At 38.1% G+C, this 20127-nt stretch overlaps 1 protein-coding gene across 4 annotated transcripts in view; it reads right to left on the bottom strand.

The window, feature by feature from the left end:
* The window catches only part of PHTF2 (putative homeodomain transcription factor 2), a 69942-nt gene that overhangs the window by 36480 nt on the left and 13335 nt on the right, over positions 1-20127 (bottom strand). For 3 of the 4 annotated variants that reach the window (XM_061366345.1, XM_061366348.1, XM_061366346.1), the window contains exons 2-5: positions 16505-16581; positions 4899-4955; positions 4463-4474; positions 1050-1119 (exon numbers count right to left, since the gene is read on the bottom strand). In XM_061366345.1, coding sequence (XP_061222329.1) covers positions 1050-1119; positions 4463-4474; positions 4899-4955; positions 16505-16549 — 184 coding nt within the window. In that variant the 5' untranslated portion in view covers positions 16550-16581. The remainder of the gene's footprint in view (positions 1-1049; positions 1120-4462; positions 4475-4898; positions 4956-16504; positions 16582-20127) is intronic. The other variant, XM_061366347.1, reaches the window with a different exon arrangement.

Here is a 20127-nt window from a genome sequence, read left to right as displayed (position 1 = left end):
CTCCAGGGGCAGAGTCAGTCTGCTCTATGCACAGCACAGAGGGCTGAGTGCCAGCACTGGAGTCAGACGTGAGAACAGGAGTCAAGGGGCCATCTGTGTGTGGTGCCAGCAACCTGAGCAAGCATGGCAGTGCTAGCAGAGGTCAAGCCAGGCTCAATGGTGAGGGGGTAAAGCAGCCTGAGAGCAAGGGAGTAAAGGTGAGGAGGTAAGCCTGAGAGCAAGGTGAGGGGGTAAGCCTGAGAGCAAGGGAGTAAAGGTGAGGAGGTAAGCCTGAGAGCAAGGTGAGGGGGTAAGCCTGAGAGCAAGGTGAGGGGGTAAAGCAGCCTGAGAGCAAGGTCTCTAAAGGTAACCTGTGGGTGAGAGGGTGCCTGTGTATCTCTACAGGCAAGAGCAAAGCAGTGTGCTTTGGTTAAGAGACTGAATTCAAAGAGTACAACATGGAATGGCTTCAGGAGACTGTGCTGGCTGCTGGGCTTGTGGAAAATAATGCTAATCATGTTTCTCTCAGCCTTCATGAGGAATAAGGGAAATTAGATAAAGATAAAAATAAATGGAGACTAAAGGTTTTTTTAAAAGTCTCATACTGTCTGACCTTCTCTTGCCATTCTGCTATTCAAAACAGACATGAAATATTCAAGGCCTATATGATTTTCTTCTCTCCAGAAATTTCAACATAGAGTTTCCTCTAGATGCCACAAGATGTGGAAGATATCTGAATACTTGGCAGTGGGAGACTTCTGAACTAATAACTCCAAGACCTTGATCCATGACAATCCATGTGTTCCTTTTTTTCCTAAATCTATACAACAAAATTTAGATCAAGTTTTTAAGCCTTCAGTTTAATCTAAAGGCCACCTTTTAATGATATCTCATATCCATCTTCTTTAAGAGGAATTGTGTAGAGCTTGTTACAGGGGGGGTTAGTGGGTTGGGGTGAGAGGTTGTTTAGGTTTGTTTTATGAAAGCTTACCAATACATTCTTGTTATAAGACACAGGATGGCATCTATTTTACACTCAGAAATTCAGCTTTTTCTAGCTCAGGACCTACCTCTTACAAGATCAACATCTATGAGGTCTGGTTTCACATGTCCTGTTTTCTTTGGTTTGTTTCTCAAACCCTGCAATAGGCAAATACTATCAAAATACATTCCTGCAGATGACAGGCATTATGAAAGAAAAAGCATCTGTGTGGTCAGTAATTGTATTTAACCTAAACTGCTACTAAAAGTTCAGACAAATCTGTCGAATTCATAGATTTAAAGTACAATAAAATAAACATTCTAAGGAACAAGGCACAATACATGCCTTTTACACACTCTTCAATCAAAACAAAACCCAACCAATTACTGACCCATAAGGTAATTTTTCATACAGTTAAGCACTGAGCACTCATCTCCCATGGTCTGGGATTATGCAGACAACATATGCACACACTTGCAAGAATTAGTAATACATTTCTACTGGGTTTTCAGAACTTTTAACAACAAATTACTTTTCTGAATCTCTTTTCTCCTTACATGTCTAATTAAACTTCACAAAGTGCTTAGATTGCAACTCCTTCATTCCAAACCTAGATAGAAAATCATGTTGTAACGCAAGAACAAGTTCCACTGTCAGAAATCCGAACTCTAGAAAAGTATTGATTTTTTCCTTACTAGTGAATATAGATTAACCTGTAAAAAGAGGGGAAAAAAAAAAACCCACCACACAACAAGAAAACAGGAGGGAGAAAAGGCAGCTTATTTTGTCCTTTAGAAACAGCATCTTTCTTCACTGAAGAGCCAAAATATCTTGCACAACTTTAACATTTGTTTTAAACGCCAAAACATGATGCTGTACCCTCAAGCTTCAGATAACTGTGAGTTTATTCAAATCCCTTCAGATTAAGCTCTTGGTCACATCAGCCAACAATGGCTGCGCAGAGTACAATTCATATAGAGCAAAATCTATATCTCAGAAAATATTTTGGGTACAAATAGAACTATAGTGAAAATGGTTTAGCTGTTTACATTCAAAAAGCAGTTAAATCCAGTGGTGAACTGTAGAGTTCCATCACTGTCATATTTCATCCATGCTTAAAAACATTTATTACTTAAATGCAAACATTAATTCAGACAAAAGCATAAAAAATAAATTATTATGGATGAGAGAAGTATCAGTGAATGTGGAAACGATAATCTGCATAGGAACTATATCAAGAAAATGGTCCAGACAGAGCCCAGCTCAGTATTTCTCATACCCAAATTTAACTGGATTTACCTTTCATGCTGAAATAATAATTGGGAGAAAAAAAACAAACTGTTCACAATGAACTAGATATAGAGTCAACCACCTGATGTGTCTATTAGAAAAAATGAGAGTTTGCTTGAAACAAAACAAAATTAACACATAGAACTGAAACATGGATAGGACAAAATGTGCTCTGAGGAGGACAAATAGAGAAAACCAGTTGCTTGTAGAGTTAAGCACTGCAAACAGCTTGACACACAAGATTTTTACAGAACAGCAGTCTTAAAATCACAGTAATTTTACGTGGAATGAGAAAACAAGCCCATAATTAAATTGGAAATTACTATAATTCCAGAACCACCTACAGATTCTTGTGAAACGTTGCGTGAGCCATGCTATTGCAAGAAAATATTTGAAATCTTAAAAATAAAATGCTGAATGATGCAATAACTTCCAAATGTGTTACTGCTTATGGGCCACAAGTGTTTTCTTGACTGCCTAAATAAAGATCCATGTGCCTCTTAGAAGAAGTAACCCACTGGAAACACATGCACAATCCTAGGAAAATTTTACCACTGTGGCTCAAGTTATGTTTTCATTTTAAAGAAAGAATTCTACAAAAAAGTAAGCCAACAGCATAACTTGATGCATCTCTTACAGGAAAAGAAGTGACGACACATTCTTTAAAAATTCCACTGGCCACATCTCAAATGCTTTCATCAGTGTCAATGGACTACACTGAATTGGTTCTTCTAATTTTTGCCACACAAAGTAAAAGAATTCCATTTACTCAGATATAATTCCTCTACCCTCTGCATCACAAATATCTGTAATACATGTACAAAACAGAAGTGTTTCAAACTTGATTAAAAGAAATATTCATAGTGTTTCATATCCTTTGGGCCCATCCAGCTAGTTTGTACAATCTCTACTCGGCACCAAACACATTTCAGCTAACTAATAGCAAAAATAAAGTTTAAATAAAAATGCTTAAACATGGTTGCTATTGTTGTAAAAAAATTTTTGCACAGACTTTAAAATTAATCTTGTTACACTGTTATACTTTAAACTGTAAATTTATAGTATCAGAAACAGCTTTTCTGCTAAAAATAGTTTAGATTTTTAGTTCATTTATAAACAGTACTTAGTAGCTTTGAGATTAAAGCACTAATGCACAATACTTGAATTTAGTACTCCGAGTGTTACCATTATTATACTAAACTCAATCAACACATACCAATATAGGCACACTCGTTGATTTGTTAGTTACTGGGCTCCTGAACCAAATGAAATGCATTTTAAATAAGCACAAGGCGTTATTTGCAATACATTAATTGAATAATGCCCTATCATACAGTAGTTACGAGAACTTCTGTCAGAAGCGTCCAGCAGGTTGAGGGAGGTGATTCGCCCTCTCTATTCTGCTCTGGTGAGATGCCATCTGCAGTACTGCATTCAGCTCTGGGGCCCCCAACACAAGAGAGATGTGGACCTTTTGGGACAAGTCCAGAGGAGGGACAAAAACATGATCAGAGGGCTGGAACACCTCTGCTATGGAGACAGGCTGAGAGAGTTGGGCTTCTTCATCCTAAAGAAGAGAAGGCTATGTGGAGACCTTAGAGCAGCTCCCAGTGCCTAAAGGGCCAACAAGAAAGCTGGAGAGGGGCTTTTTACAAGGGTATATAGTGATAGGCCAAGGGGGAATGGCTTTAACCTGCCAGAGGGGAGACTGAGACGAGATCTTAGGCAGAAGCTTTTCCCTGTGAGGGTGGTGAGGCACTGGTACAGGGTGCCCAGAGAAGCTGGGGCTGCCCCATCCCTGGCAGTGCTCAAGGCCAGGCTGGAAGGGGCTGTAAGCAACCTGGTCTAGTGAAAGGTGTTTCTGCCTGTGGCAGGGGGGCTGGAATTGGATGAGCTTTATGGTCCCTCCCAACCCAAACCATTCTGTGATTCTAATCCTAATTCAATGCATTGAAACCCATGCAGTAATAGCAGACTTCTTGCATGCAGTATTTGCAGGAAAAGGTTAATTGCAAGAAAATGTTAACTTAATTAACATCATGAAGTATGACATAATATACAATCCATAAAACTATTGCATTTTTGAATGATTTCTTTTTCTCCAAAACAATTTAGCAATGTGGCAGACACTGATGGCACTGTTAGTTAAACCAAAATGCAAAGAACACTGTTAAACTGCTTGTTCAGAGAAACAAAGCCTGAGGTACTTACCAGTCTAATAAACTGTACAAAACAATGACAGCGTCATAAAGGAGGAAAAGTAAACTGCAGGTGTAAGGTAACTAACTGAAAGTAAAGAGAGCTCAGATAACTGACATTAGAATTCATCACATGGAAAAGTGAAAGACAGAGATACTAAAACAACTAAGCCCTGGCTTAAGATAACTGAAAAGAAAAAATATGTACAAAAAAATATACAGAAAAAACACAGAAAAGATTCAGCACACTAAATGCTGCAGCTATTAATTATGTAAAATAAACAGAGCACAGTATGCCAGTTACATTGGTTGCTTACCCTCCAGGAGTCTAGTTTTACTTTACCAGTATTAAATACCGCATATATTGTAAACTGCACCAGCATACACCATCAGACAGCACTGCTGATAATTAGCCAAAAACAACCATTGAAATGCTGTAATATTATTACCTTTATTTCTCTTTGCTCTACTGATTTTTCCCATATTTGTTGATCATATGCCCCGATCTAAAAAGAACACACACACACGCAAAAAAAATCTCCATTAGATTTTAAAAGACATTGATCAAACAAAATCAATCAATCAAGCTTCAACAAGATAAGCATGAAAACAGCAGCTCCTTGGGGAGACTTATTTACAAAGAACTCTTTGTCTTCTCCATTCCATCTTGGCTGGACTGGGCCTAGGTAGCCTTGTAAATGAGTGGTGATAGAGAGGAGAGGAGAGGAGAGCAAGATGACAGCCTCAGCCTCCTCGCATGACTTGTGTGAGTCAGAGGTCTGGAACACGACAGGGATTCCAGTCTCCATACTGACAGAGAGCAGATCTACAGAGGCAACACTGATACAGTCTTTCAGTTAACTTCAGAGAAAATACCACGCACATCTAGTGGAACCCATACCTTCAATTAACTTATTTTTGACACCACCTCCCTCTATGCTTCCCATTCCACTCCACCCACTTTTACAGCTACACTGTCTTTAGCTTTATCTCTTTAGATTGCACAGCAACAAAACATGTTTTGTTGCTGTGCAGTCTGGTAATCAACAGGATTACAGGGCAGGGAAAACTAAAGAATATCAGAAAACATCACTCTTCCCACTGAAGCACTGATGAAAAATGTTCTTAGTAGACCTAATCCAAAATTTGTTTACTCTCATTAAATTTCTAGTCTATTTATTCATTAAACTCTTCTAAACGTCTGAGTTCTGACATTTAAAATGTAAGTTGTAAATTCTGAGTTCTTACATTTGAAATATAAGTTTTTAGGTAAAAATTGGAATACAAGGGACTTGTTTTCTCCCAGGCTCTAACCTCAGCAGAGTATCATAGAAAACTTTGTGTATTTATAAGAGCAGAACCATTGAAAGGCTAAAGGTTGATCCTGTAAGCATGTATTAAAATCCTATCACTAAGAGCAGGTTTGATGAGTTCCGTCATTTCAAATAACCATCAATACAGGTAGTTATAATCAACTTAAGAAATTACTGTGCACTTGTTTATACAAGAAAGCCACTCAACTACTGTCATATTTTGAAGAACAATCACCTCAAGCTTCAGGAAATTCACATGTGAGTTAGTGACAAGTCAGTATATGAGACAATACATCCAAGTTCTGCAAGATGTTATCAAACATCATCAGATTGCTTTGAACCCTGCACAAACAGTGTTTCTAGATAATAGTCAGTAGTGATCTTCTTTCCTGGGTCATTTTTAAAACCCTTCCGTCTCATTTCTACCTCGACCTATACACGCGTGTGCACACACTGTTACACATCTTGAGTCTGATTCATATCATGGGCACTGAGCAGTTAACTGCAAGAGAGACAGAACTTCCTGAGACACAGAGTCCTTTACTTACTGCAGAGAGCTGATACAAGCATCTTCATCTGGATGCCTGAGAGAGAGAAGAGCTCCTGTCATGGGAGCAAACCTGCTTAAATTCAACCTTACTGCGACAGCATGGCTTCTGCATCCAGTCCACATACTGCAACAGACAGAAAAGGCCCAAGGACGAGTGCAGACTCCATAAACATTGTTCTGATTTGCCTTTACTGTTTCAGTCTTCAGTGTTAAACTAGAAAATGTTAAAACTTTGAAGAAAAAAATCTATTTGCTTTTTGATAATAATAATAAATACTTTGCACCTCTCTTTTGGAAAAAAATGTAGAGTGTGGAAAATAATTAGGGAGTCAGGCACTGTAGTGGGCAGAATAAAGCACTTGCCACAATTAAATTAATTAAACAAAAGGAAGTTTAAAAGCTAACTCCACCTGGATAACAGCCAGCAATTAAAAAGTCACTATCTTGAGTAACCACTCCACCCAGACATTTAAATGCGACTGTTCTGGCTTTTTCTCTAAGTACATTTTAAATGAAATTTCAGGCCTCCCTGGTTTTCCTGAAATTTATTGAGAAGAGCACTAAGTGAGGTTTTTGTGCTGCATAATATTGTGTCCTTCCTGCCTCGCCTCCAGAAAAGATTTATTTCTACAAAGACAGAAAAGGGGATGCAAGTCTGGCTCCCTCCGATTATGCAAGAAACAAATGCGGAAGAAAGCCTTTGTGCCAATAAAGCTGTAAAGCAAACTCTGTATTCCTGATTCCATTCATAGCTGAAACTGGTGTAGAGTTGAAACAGTCTTTTAAAAGAGCGTTCTTCTTTTAGACAAATAACCAACTGTTTGCTAAAGGAATTCTGGGAAAGAGATCCTAGAAGACATCTGGGGCAAGGAAGTTGAATGATCTCAAGTTTGACTTAGTTATGTCTTCCTACAAAAATTTCTTCTCCCTCAAGGCTATGTAGCAGCTTCCCTGAAAAAGACAAGAAGTAGGGATTTTGCCATTCACATTTTTCTTTTAACACTGCCCCAATAAACCAATTCTTCCAGCAGGAGGTACAATGAGACAGGCAAACAACTCTAAGGGAGTTTAAAACTGTTTTATTAGCCCATTGGGTCTGGCCAATCTCCTCTGATCAACTTGATTAAAATCTGGGCACAGGGCTATTAAGTAACAGCATTCTTGTTGCAAAGTGAAAACAGTTAAAGGGATAATTACGTAACTATAGAGAGCAAGAACCATTACCATCCCTCACATTTTTTTCAATCTACCTAATATAATCTCTTTATGTTTTAAGAAAGCTTTAGAAGTACTTAAGGGCACAGGTGTTGTGCTCAGCACATCAAATTTAGATCTGAAACTTAATTTCCTTGCTCTTCATCTGCATAAGCATCCTGGTATACTTCTATCCAATGTGCATCAGAAGGAAATCCATGAAAAACAAAGGTTGTTACAAAGTACCAGGCTGGAATACATTATTTCCCACATCAAACGAAAATAGGTAGAACTAGTATTACTGAAACAAGGCAAGTAAAGAAACATAGGTTGTTTTTTTTTTTCCTTCTCTACCTTATGTCAGGAAATTATATTTAGATTTTGTGAAATGTATTCATTAAAAAACATGTGCGTTCTTGCAGAATTCATTGGAAAGCATTTTTCATTGACAACAAGCTAAATTATAACACATAATAATGACCACAGAAGCTAAACACCTGTATGAATTCAAGAACGTAATTCCTGAATGTAAGTTAATACTAGTAGACCTTCCCAGTTTTAAATAATTGAGAGCACAGTCAATTGCCGCTTCAAAGAGTTTTGATTTATAAATATTTGCATCTAAATGATGTTTCATGTAAATTTAAGTATTCAGTTGTCAAATATTTGCATGTAGGCTCTAGCTCTTGGCTATTTGTGCTATTCTTTACAATTGTACATACCTGCAGGACACTGAAAAGAAGTCTAACATCTAGCAGTGCTCTAAAGGCAAATAAAATGAAGCAATAACCTTCTAGAGATAAGATCATACATGCTTCCAAGCTGAAGAATTTAAATACACACAATAGCTGATCAAAGCAAGCTTTCCCTCTGTATGTGACCGTCCCTAGGGCTGCTCCACAGGTGCTCAAGCTTCCCATGCCTAGAACTGTTAGCTCAACATGAAGACCACAATCAACTCAAGTTGTATAATCCTGAACCCATCAACTCTACCTGCAACTCTACTGCAAGTTGTGCAGTATTCCTTAAATGAAATTTAAAGTACAAAAAATACACAGGTGCAGAAATGACTCAATTTTTAAGTATACAATAATAAATAATGCTTTTAAAATCTGTTCACAACTTAGTGCAGGACTGTTTGCACAAAAGCTTGTCACTGATTCTTTCAATCTATCAATCCAGTCTACAACTGGCCAAGAAACCTTTTTTTTTTTTTTTTTTAGCAAACTACATAATATATCCCAATTTTAACATGATTTATCACATAAATTTATTCTAATTTAGTTTATAAAATACCTTAGCAAATAGGATCTGAAATTCGTCAGAAAATAAACTAATTAAAAAAAATCTCTGTTGAACTTTAAATAATTTGTTCATTCAAGTTAGATACAAGCCTATCTTATAATTTCTGAATATAATTTTCACCACCAAGCATCAGTAACACAACCCTGTAGCAGGAAACTTCTCAGTAATACTTTACAGATACAAAAACCTGTGATATAACCTCCCTGTAGGAGAACTAGACATTCTTTCATATGCATTTAGTTCAAATCATGCATCCCAGGCTTCCTCAGTTCTCTGTCAAGCCTATCCAAACCAGCTACCTCTAAAAATGTTCAGTTCTCAAGACACTATGCCTCAATAAACACCTAGTAAAGAAGATGAAAGGAATTCTGTTCCTTTATGTACTTGCAGAATCAACAACTATTCTTCAAGCAGATATTAAATTTTTTAGTATTTAAGGGATTACGTGCAGAGACTGAAAACTCTGCCAGTCTTCTTTCACAACAGAAAAGTGAGGGCTTAGCATCCTAAATTAACCAAGCATGATACACTATTAAACAGGTTTTCTCGGGGAAAAAAAATGTTTCTTCACAAGTCATTAATTGCCCAAAAAAAGTATTAACTTTTATGTGACTTGACATGGGATGTTAAGCTATACAATTACACATTGGACAGCAATAAACTTACCTGAGAAAGCTATCTCTTTACTGAAAGATTAAATGAATCCGAGATCCTCTTTAAGTGCAGACTCCTTGTAATGTTTTATATATTTAAGAGATATTTGCACCTCTTGAGATTACCTAAAATAACAGCACTTACTCCTTCCAAATCAAATACCTCAGAACAGAAACCATTTGATAACATTTCTTTCTGTATCTAAAATTTGTTTGGCACCTGTACAGCTTGGTTTTATAACACTGACAGCAATTAGCCTAAGTAAAAAGTTAAGCTATTGAAAACACAGCCTATTTCTACTCCAAATAAAGCCCACTGCAAAGGTTTTCTGCACCACATAATATCTCTCCGCAGTGTCTTTCTCCTAACAAGCCATATATGCATCAAGATTGAATTTGAGCTTTGTGAATGACACTGATATTCACTTTAAGCTAATGTAGTGATGGTATCAACCTGTAGCCCAATACTCACAAGGCCTTCTGATTCTAATGGAATCAATCAATATTTCAGGAGACATTTATAATTTATGACCAAGCAGACTAGCAAAGATTATAATCCTAAAAATACATAGTATTACCTGCTGGATTTTAAAACTTTAATGGGTATCAATAATGAAACCTGCACGCTAAGTTTTGCTCTTTAAAGCCTCTAAACACTTTTACACACAACATCACAATAGTAATAAGAAATCCAAAAGATACAAAATACAGAGTTTGGTAAATAGAAAACCAAGTTGCTTCCTTGGACTGTCTACCAATGAAATTGAGAGTTTAACACATTATTAAAATACTTCATGTTAAAATATTAGCTTTATTAACTGTTACAGCCCAACAGTCTTCATAAAAGTGGATGATATTATGTATCAATTGTAATATAATGATGCTGATAAATAATTTCTATACATGTAATGTTACTAACTTAACATATTTTTAAATGCTGCATATTTAACTCATGTTTAAGTACTCAATTTCAGATCCTGGACAAGTAATTTTTCATTTTCTCAAAATTCAGAACAGGGTTAACAAAGGTTATTTTAAACCCCATTTTATTTCTTACATGAGGCAATCCCCATTGCAGCAAAGGCAATAACCTAGTAGCTCAGCAGCATTCATTATCTCTGTTGGAGTACTTTTGTACTGTTAAGGTGATTTTTTTTCCTCAGGATGTTTTCATTTTCAGTGGTGGTGGAGTTTTTGCCAGTTGCTTGTGGTAGAATGTGGATCAGACAAACTAAGCTAAGGCAAACTTAGCTAATAAACCACAGACAGAAATCACTATATAATACTTGTACTCTGTCTGCTAGGTTTAGTAACAGTTTAGTAACTTCTAGTCAAATGGAGAAGGACAATGGAGGGACTGCAGCTGTATATCCTACAGGGCAGAGCTTTGGATTTATCACTGCTCAACTGTTATCCTTGTTTACTAAAAGATTCTGGGATTCCCCTCCTTCTTCCCTGTTGGCCCCCAAGGGAGAGCTGAAACCAACTATTTAGAATAATATGAAGCAATTCAGAACTTCTAACAGTTACTTATTCTTAACTGTTTGAATTGCCAACGAATAGCCTGCTTAAATTCTGGCAATAACTGCAACAGCACTAGACTCACAGCCATTTCACTGAACAATAATTTTACTAGAGCTTACTTCAAAGATACCATCCCTTTCAGAGTACAATAATACATAATTAAACATTTATCAATTATGTATTTATGGTTCCTGTATCATTCTTTACAGATTCATTCTTAGTAACATCAGTCAGCCCTGCTTAATTGCCCAAGTGCTGGTTTACAGATTTTAGTATACCTACAAAAAACACAAACCATCTCTTTTCATCACACTATTAAACATAAAGAAAAATTGTATATATAAGAACAGGAGAGTACAGGAATAACCATCACTCTAAGCCATTTCCTAGTGAGATGAACTGAACACCAGGGGTAACTTCAGGTACCATGTCTTTAGCTTAAGTGGGCTGTAGAGCAAAACCTAAAAAGAAGCACCAACTGAATGAGATTCCATCTCTGTTGTTAATGTTGTTAAGCATAATCATCTAGGATAACTTTTACACATCTTCAAACTACGGTCATCACAGAGTCACACAGGTTGGAACCTCTGAGAGACATCTAACCCAACGTCCTGTGCAAAGCAGGACCAGTTACCACAGGTTGCTCAAGGACTTACCCAACAGAGATCCAAATATCTCCAATGACTGGACATTTCACAACCTTTCTGAGGTCCTGTCTCAACGCTCGGCAAACCTCACATTAAACATTTTATTCTTATATCTAACCAGAATTTCACACATTTCAACTTGTGGCTATTGCCTCTCACACAATCCCTCTGCATCTCTGAGGAGAGTGTGGCTCCATCCTCTCCATGGCCTCCGAAGCAGCAGTTGCTAAAGCAGTAAACTCTCCCCTTTGCCATATCTTCTTAAGACCAGGCAAACCAAGATCTCTCAGACTCTTTGTACATCACAACCCAGTTACTCTCCAAGTGTCCTCTGCAACACTATTTTTTACACAATTATGTAAGTTAACAAAACAAAGCAGCCTAAAGACATAACTGGGTAAAGGAAACCACTCCGACAGCCTCATTACTCAGTGTAATTCCCTGAAGACCACTGAAAATCCAGCAATTTTACCAGCATTGCAACTGGGATTTTAAAACACCACTGCCCTTACACCCCGATCATTTCCACTGCCCATGGCACACTTCTTTCTGCCAGTGCATTCATCTAGGTGGCAAAAGATAAATCAGATGACTCAGGAATAGAAAACAAAATGGAACATTATAGTTCCACAAGGCATAATGAAACAATTAAAGCATCAGAGAACCCCTCTCAAGACAGGGATTTGAGCTCTTTGCTCTGTCCCTTCACCTATTAGGTAGGTTCAGCTCCTTAGTCTTAGTTATAACTGAACTAATCGGTTGAATTTGGTCAGGGGACAAGTGCCAAAAAATCTATGGGAAGGCAAAGGAAGTATACAGCCAACAGCCAGACAAGATTCAAGCCTGCTCCATTCAACCACAAAGTCAATTTTTGACTGACCTTCTGCACAAGATTCAGAAACTTGAGTTTTGTCTCACCAAATTTAGCTACTGAAGGCAGTCCTCAACGATTACTCAGATGACAACTTCAGTACCAATCCCAGCACAACATGGAAGGAAACTCTTATAAATAGACTTCTTTTTCTTCTCCTCAGTGCTGTCATGAAGAGCCAGCTCCAACACTTGTCAAGTTTTAGCAGTTGAAGGCAGACCTTTTTGAACTGATACAGTTTCAGCACCCAAAGTTTTAGCTAATAGAGCCATACAGCCCAGTCATTTGACAACAGCTGCATTTGGTGCCAGGGTCACCAATGCATCACGTGAATTCAGCACCAAGAGGAGATCAGGTGATTTCAGCGAATGACATAATTCTTGTGTTGTTTCCTCCTTTACTAACTTGGCAAGTATAATCTTGGACTAATGAGCTGTAAAACACTCAATACTACTGATCTTAAAGCAACGCAATTAGAACTCTAATTTAGTCCTTTAACGCCACTAGAGAGAAAACATCTCATTTGTTTTATTGTGCCCTTTAACAGACATACCCAAGGGACACCCAAAACAGCTGAAAGCTGCTTTGGCAAAGTTAACTGACACACGATCAGGTGCAGGATACAAATTCAATTCATTAAATTCCATTCTGTCTTCCCCTATTACCATCCCCAAGAGAAAGAAAGCCATAATTACTTCCTGCAATATTATCAACATATTTGTATAAAGTTCCCTGTATTAGCAGCAAGGCTTGAAAACTGGAAATTAGAAAGTTGTTAAGGTAAAGCTACATATAGCCCCTAAACTGGAGGCCTGGAGAAAAGGAGACTCAGGGGAGACCTTATCACACTCTACAACTGCCTGAAAGGAGGTTGTAGTAAGGTGGAGGTAGGTCTCTTCTCCCACCACAAGCGATAGGAAAAGAGAGCCTCAAGTTGCACCAGGGGAGGTTTAGACTTGACATTAGGAAAAAAATCTTCACCAAAAGGGTTGCCAAGCATTGGAACAGGCTGCTCAGGGAAGTGGTGGAGTCACCACTATGGAGGTATTTAGAAGACTTGTAGAGGTGGCACTCAGGGACACGGTTTAGTGGTGGGCTTAGCAGTGCTGGGTTAAAGGTTGGACTCAATCTTCAAGGTCTTTTCCAATCTTAATGATTCTATGATTCTTTGATTCTATACTAATTAATAAAGTGCATACATGTGAATGCTAGCTCAGCAGCTGTCTGGGACCAAAGTAATGAACTGTTCCAGAGAACAGTGCAGACAACCCTGCCACACCCCTTTATTGCAAGAACCAGTGCAGCACAAAGTGTTGAAAACAAGCTGGACAAACCCTGTCTGACACGCAAGTGCCTCAGCAGTTCACTTCCCAGAGCGCCCAGGAACACAGCAAAGGTTTAATTCATTTTGCTGTCCACAGAACCAATCCATATGTGTTCAGAATTCATGCCTTGCAAGAGTATTCATACCAGCTGTGAAAGGCAAACTATTGCTGGAAGCAGTAAAGCCATGTCCATGCAATCTTGTATCTCAGATAACAAGCTGGCATAATATACTATCTGAAATCCTAAAACCCAACTTAAAGCAACTAAGAATTCATTACTGTGTGTTTACAAGACAGTAATTGAGAGCTCCCATGCACTAAAAGCGGAGTAAGTCTATTGCAACAACAAAAACCAAGCTTATATAATAAAAGGTCTGACCTTTCAAACAATTAAGTGCATTACTAAATCACCCTCGTGTGAGGAGCTCAATTTCAGACAATAGCATGAGTCATACCAGTAAACTTGGTGTCTGGAAAACTTGCATAAAGTAGGGCTGGAAGAGCTCAATTGCTTAACTCTCTCCATTAACAAAATACAAAAATGCCTTACTTATGAGAAACCAAAAGATTTCTGAAACTCAGTACAGACATGAAAAAAATACATCAAAAAAGATACAAAAAATTGTATTAAAATTGAAACCAAAGGAACACAAGGAGCAAGTTACCTGCTCAATACCTCTCTCACACAGCCTCCACCTATTCAAATATATTTTTCTTCTTTAGGTATGACTATAAATATCAGAAGAAGCTCTTCATGTTCTTTTTCAAGGCACTCATACACCAGTTCAGTCACCTGAAAATGCCTCCCCAAAGTAACGCTTTATTTTCCTCATTCTGTCATATAGGCAAGTCATGCCAATTGATGAATATTGACCACAATCCTGGTTCTCCCTTGCCCTCGAAACAATGTTTTACTGCTAAAACATGCTAAACTTTCATCCCTCCCCATTTTAAATTTCAATTACTGTTGTCAGCAACCAGCAGATCTAAAAAGCAAAGTAAGTGGGACAACTCTGAAATAAGTATTTAAAGCGGAAAGTAACCACCATACACAGAGTTTTGCCATCGTAAGCAATCATCACATAATAGAAAGGAACTAAAAGATGTCTGGTACCCACTAGCACAGCACTTCCTGTTCCCCAATTTGAAATCTTTGGTGCTAACAACAAATCCAAGGGGAGAGGGGCAAGGGGAATATTGTGCTATGTAAGAGATTTGAATAAGTAAATAAACAAACAAGAAAGGACATGGCTGAAAGAGCCTTAAGTGCTCCCAGGAACAGATCACAGACCACACTAAAAAGTTATCAGCTTGATCAAGGAGAGCCTTCAGTAAGTGGGACCTAAGAAATAACAATCTAATAATCTAATAAGCATAAGATGCAATATTTCTGCAGCGCAGCCATTTGTCCCGAAATAAGACCGCACTTCCACATACAGAAAGAAGCAAAACCTGTTCATTTGGCAGACCCCAGTCCACACGTGGATTGCTATTAAATTTTGTTCCCTTCATGGAAAACACTGAAATCTGGTCTGTGCAAGTTCTTATCCCTTCTGAAGACAGCCCAGCCTCTCATGAAGCAGCAGGAGTCACTTCATCCCAACTGCTTGCCATAAAGGCAGCATGCCATTTCTGTCCAAGCAGACCTCTGTAAAAGGCTACAGAGACTTATGGCAGAAATATTTTTGCTGTGAACAAGATAAATGGAAACGTGTATGAAATCACTTGAAAAGGCAAGAGAACAAGGGTTAAAAGAATGACCTGTACTGATAATGAGTAATCCTGTTAGGAGCAGTGTCCTGGGAAAAGTAAAATTGAGGAATGGGTTGTTTATATCAAGACCAGAGGGCCTGCCCTCTGAAAGATCACAACACAGTGACTCATCAGCAGAAGGTCCTGCCTCCCTAACATCAGGAGGATGGGAAGCTGGAGCATATCACACATGGCGTTCCTTTTCCTGCATGACTGTCAGGAAAAAATACATGTATTATTTTAAAAATTAAATAAAATAAAATAAATGAAAATCACACCTTACAGCTTGATAAAGAAGCACATCTCAAAATTTAGCAAAGTTTTCAGCTTTTAAAAAGCAATTTAACTGAACAAGCTAACCGGCACACTAATGTCAAGTGGAGATGATGATTTGAAACTGTCAAAATAATAAATCAGAAAGAGACATCAACATTTCTATGTGCAGGCAATACTGTAACTATCATTTTCTTTGTCTACTTAACGCCTAAAAAGCCCCAGCCTATCTCTTTTGGGTATGGATTACACAGTTCCTTGTTACTGACAGAAAATGGACTTCGATTCTGTCAACTTAAATACAAGCATTCAGTGATGTGCTACAGAAACAAATCCTCCTGTACATTAATTAGCATTCTACTGAGAATGAGAATTTTCTTTCCTTTTTTTTTTTCCCTCACACTACAAGCAGCCAAGGGAGTGAGGAGTATTCAACACAGACCTATTCAGGAGTATTCAACACAGAAGCTATTCCATTTCATTAGAAATGGTCACTTAATATTGAGATACTTCTGGAAGGAAAGTTTCGAGCTACTCACTCACATACAACACTACCCAGTAAGTAGTATATTTATTATACTGTATACATAGAACACAGAAAACCGACTTTTTTTTTAAAGCCACCATAAAAACAAATAGCAAGCTTACCTTCTTCTGGTACCAAACTATAGCATCAGTTACTTTGGACGCCATTTATTCCACTGAATTCACACGGTCATTTTAAGCTGTCAACAGAAAAAGACAGAACTTTACTTTCACCTTCCCCACAAAGGCCTACAGGGAATGTAGAAAAACTCCTGTTACTTCCAACGTGCTGAACAGCTATGTTTACTACATATACACCTTGCCTCATTGCCGCTTCAGTAAGTTTGGGGGTTTTCTTCTAAGAAAACAAACTACAAATCTGCTGCTACATCCAAAGGCTTGGGTTTGTCCATCCTTCCCAGTCATACACAAGTGGCACAGACATGGTCTGTTATTGACTCATGAGAACCTCACAAGACTTCTGCAGCATATTTGTCCAATGAACTAAGCAACCTATACTTATTATCAGAGCCCAGTATTCTGAATAGGAATAACTGTGTTATAAAATGCAAGAAAATGTCACCCATACTAGTGAATACATTTTGAAATTAAAAAAAAAAAATAAAACAGCCAAACAAAAAAACAGTGCCAGAACTCTGCTAATTATAAAATACATTAATGAAAAGAGTGGACTCAAACCAAGTCAAAAGGAGAAAAACAAACAAGGGAGAGTGGTAAGTTTGTTTTAATGGCAGCAAACAGCAGTAGGATTAGTTACTCTGATGTCGCTGCCATTAGTTTCAATGTGAAATAAAGAAAACACACTTTTCAGCCTAGATGAAACATTCCTACCCTGAAAATTAAGTTCTCTTTCATGTCATCAGTCAACCAGAGCTAGTTCAGAAAACAAAATCAAAAATAAAAAGAGACAATAATGAAAAGATATATAAAAAGACCTTTAGATTTATTATCTTTCTACAGAATTGCATGGATTGTCTCTTACTGGCCATTCTGGAAAATTAAAGTTTAGGTGAGAATTACAGAATCCTTTCCAGATATTTTATTATAATATGCAAGTCCTTTCAGATATGAATGTACTAACATTAAACCTCACTCAAATATTACACAAAGAGATTACTCAGATATTAACATATAGTAGATAAATTAGTACAGCGCCTACATTTCAAACGTATTTAAGGTAGGAAGCAGCCAATGGAAGAAAGGAAGGAAGAAGGAATTAAAAGAAGCCTTGTTAAGCTATTCTGCCAAAAGTTCTGAGTACTTCTGTGTTTAATAACCTTTCCTCTCATTGATTTCCTCCAAAAGTATGAGTATGTAAACAAATATGCCACACTCAAGCCCAGCTAAAAAAAGGTCAAAGGGGCACACTACACTACATGTGACCTTTTAACATTAGCTGGTAAAAGATCACGTTTTCAGCTCCACCTAATATCCAGCATCCTTCCTATGTTTACAAACAGTTTAGGAATGTTGTTTTTACATAAATGCACCCCAAGTATTGACAGGCAAGAGAATTCCTGCGTTATTCTGTAAAGCTATAAACTTCTAACAAATTTTGCAAAGCTCTCTAAAAAAGTTAACGTAAGTAACTTCAAAGTATTAAACAAGTTTCCCAAACATACTACCGAAATGATTGCAGGATCATGTGTAACTGGCTAAAATCACACATGAATCAGCACAAGACCTCCTCTTCTTTGCACACAGTTTCACAGTCACAGAGCAGCTGTGGTTGGCAGGGATCTCTGGAGATTGAGTGGTCCAATCCCTCTGGCTCAAGCAGGCCCACCTCGATCACACTGCCCAGGACCATGTCCATTTGGTTTCTGGGTATCTTCAAGGATGGAGACTCTACAGCTGCCCTGGACAACCTGTGGTAATGCTCAGTCACCCTCACAGTGAAAAGGTGTTTCCTGATGTTCAGATGGCACCTCCTGTGCTTCAGTGTCTGCCCACTGACCCTGGTCCTGTCCATGGGCACCACTGAGAAGAGCCTGTCTCTGACCTCACTGCATCGTCCCTTCAGGTATCTATTTACATTGATCTATGGGGGCCCCCCCCCCCCGAGCCTTCTCCTCCCCAGGCTGAACAGTCCCAGCTCTCTCAGCCTTCCCTCACAGGAGAGGTGCTTCAGTCCCTTCACCATCTCTGTGGCTCTCCACTGGACTCTTTCCAGTATGCCCAAGTCTCTGTCATACAGGAGAGCCCAGAACTGGCGCCAGCACTCAGGCATGGCCTCACAAGCGGGAAGGAGGAGGAATGGTAGCTTAGCCCCCAAACACCAAACTTTTTCACTTAGAAAAATAAAAAATGTGATTAAAAGGTATATTTCTGATAAAATACCACACTTATCATAACATTATCAGTATCAACATTATTGCATGTTCTATTTTGTCATTAATTATTAATCTGTAGGCAGTTTTTATAATGAAAGATTAAAGGTGATCCTTATCTTTCTCTTTAAGACATTTGTTCACAGCTCTTGCATAGATAAGAAAGGTAAAGGAAACAGAAAATGGCAAAGATAGACTGAAGACTGAAACTGCAGTAGATGAAAATAAAAGCATTAGAATAGCTTGTGACACTTCATTATACATTGTTCACCACCAAAAATTTCATTAAAAGCAAAGAAGCAGAGATTACCTGACCATAACAGCTGACTGCATGAAAATCACAAATACCCCCTCCACAAAAGCCCTATCAACACTGCCATCTTCCAAGACATTTCTTGGAAAGAAAGAGATGACCCTCCGAAAGACTCAGTTCTGCACTGACACCTCTATATTCAGTCTTCCCTGATGCATGTATGGATGTACTCATATTTACCCATGCATTACTTTAAAGACACCATATTTAATAAGTTTGGATACGTGTCATACACTATAGTTCAAAGCTTCAATGAACAGACGGATTGTATATCAGCTCCTGAGGATTTCTAAGAAAAATAATGCCATACATTTTCATGCTGCACAAAGCTTTTTCAAATAAGAAAAATCAAATACCCAAAAGGAACTACATTTAATATTTCTAACAGTGCAACTCCAATATCCTTTATACAACTTCAGACAAAACTATAACACAATAGAAAGAAATGTCTCTTGAGAGAGCTTTGACAGTCATTTACGAGTTTTAGAAACATCAGGACATTGACTTTCGGTGCAACTGAGCAAACACACACTGCAATTTTTCCACTGTTGATAATATCATTGTGTAAGCCACATCAAGTCAGTCAAAGCTGGAAGCCATGACTGTGTCAACATCTGCAATTGTTTCTGACCTATTTGTTTCTGATAATAGCTGCAGTTTTTCTAAGAGCAACTATCAATCACAAAGAATTCGTTGGCACAATATTTCTATTACATAAAGCACAGAGCCCAAAAGCAACGTTGATATAACTTGGCGTACTCTATACAGAGTGGTTACCTTTCCTTCTCACCAATATAAAGCTTAAAACAGGATTTGATTTCTTGTTTGAAAACCTGTTTAAGTAAACTTAAAATCATTTGCTACACTGGACTATAGACTCAAAGCAACAGAAAGGCCTCAGCCATACATAGCCTCCACAGACCTATACCGCAGTCACAGCGAGAGCAGCGCCAATGTAGGAAGGATGCCACACAGACTGTTACCACAGCTGCGCACCTCGCCTTCCCCTCCTTTCTGAAGTCATCTCAAAGAATTGTTAACTCCTTCCTATTTCTCTTAAACCAACACACATGTCCTACAAT

Source organism: Neopsephotus bourkii, unplaced genomic scaffold (genome assembly GCF_033783945.1).
Source record: "Neopsephotus bourkii isolate Nb327-2 ecotype Australia unplaced genomic scaffold, CSIRO-AGI_Nbou_v1 NB_1328, whole genome shotgun sequence".
Lineage (NCBI taxonomy): Eukaryota > Metazoa > Chordata > Aves > Psittaciformes > Psittacidae > Neopsephotus > Neopsephotus bourkii.
The sequence above is the reverse complement of the archived record's forward strand: the minus strand, read 5'-3'. Positions and strand labels throughout refer to the sequence as shown.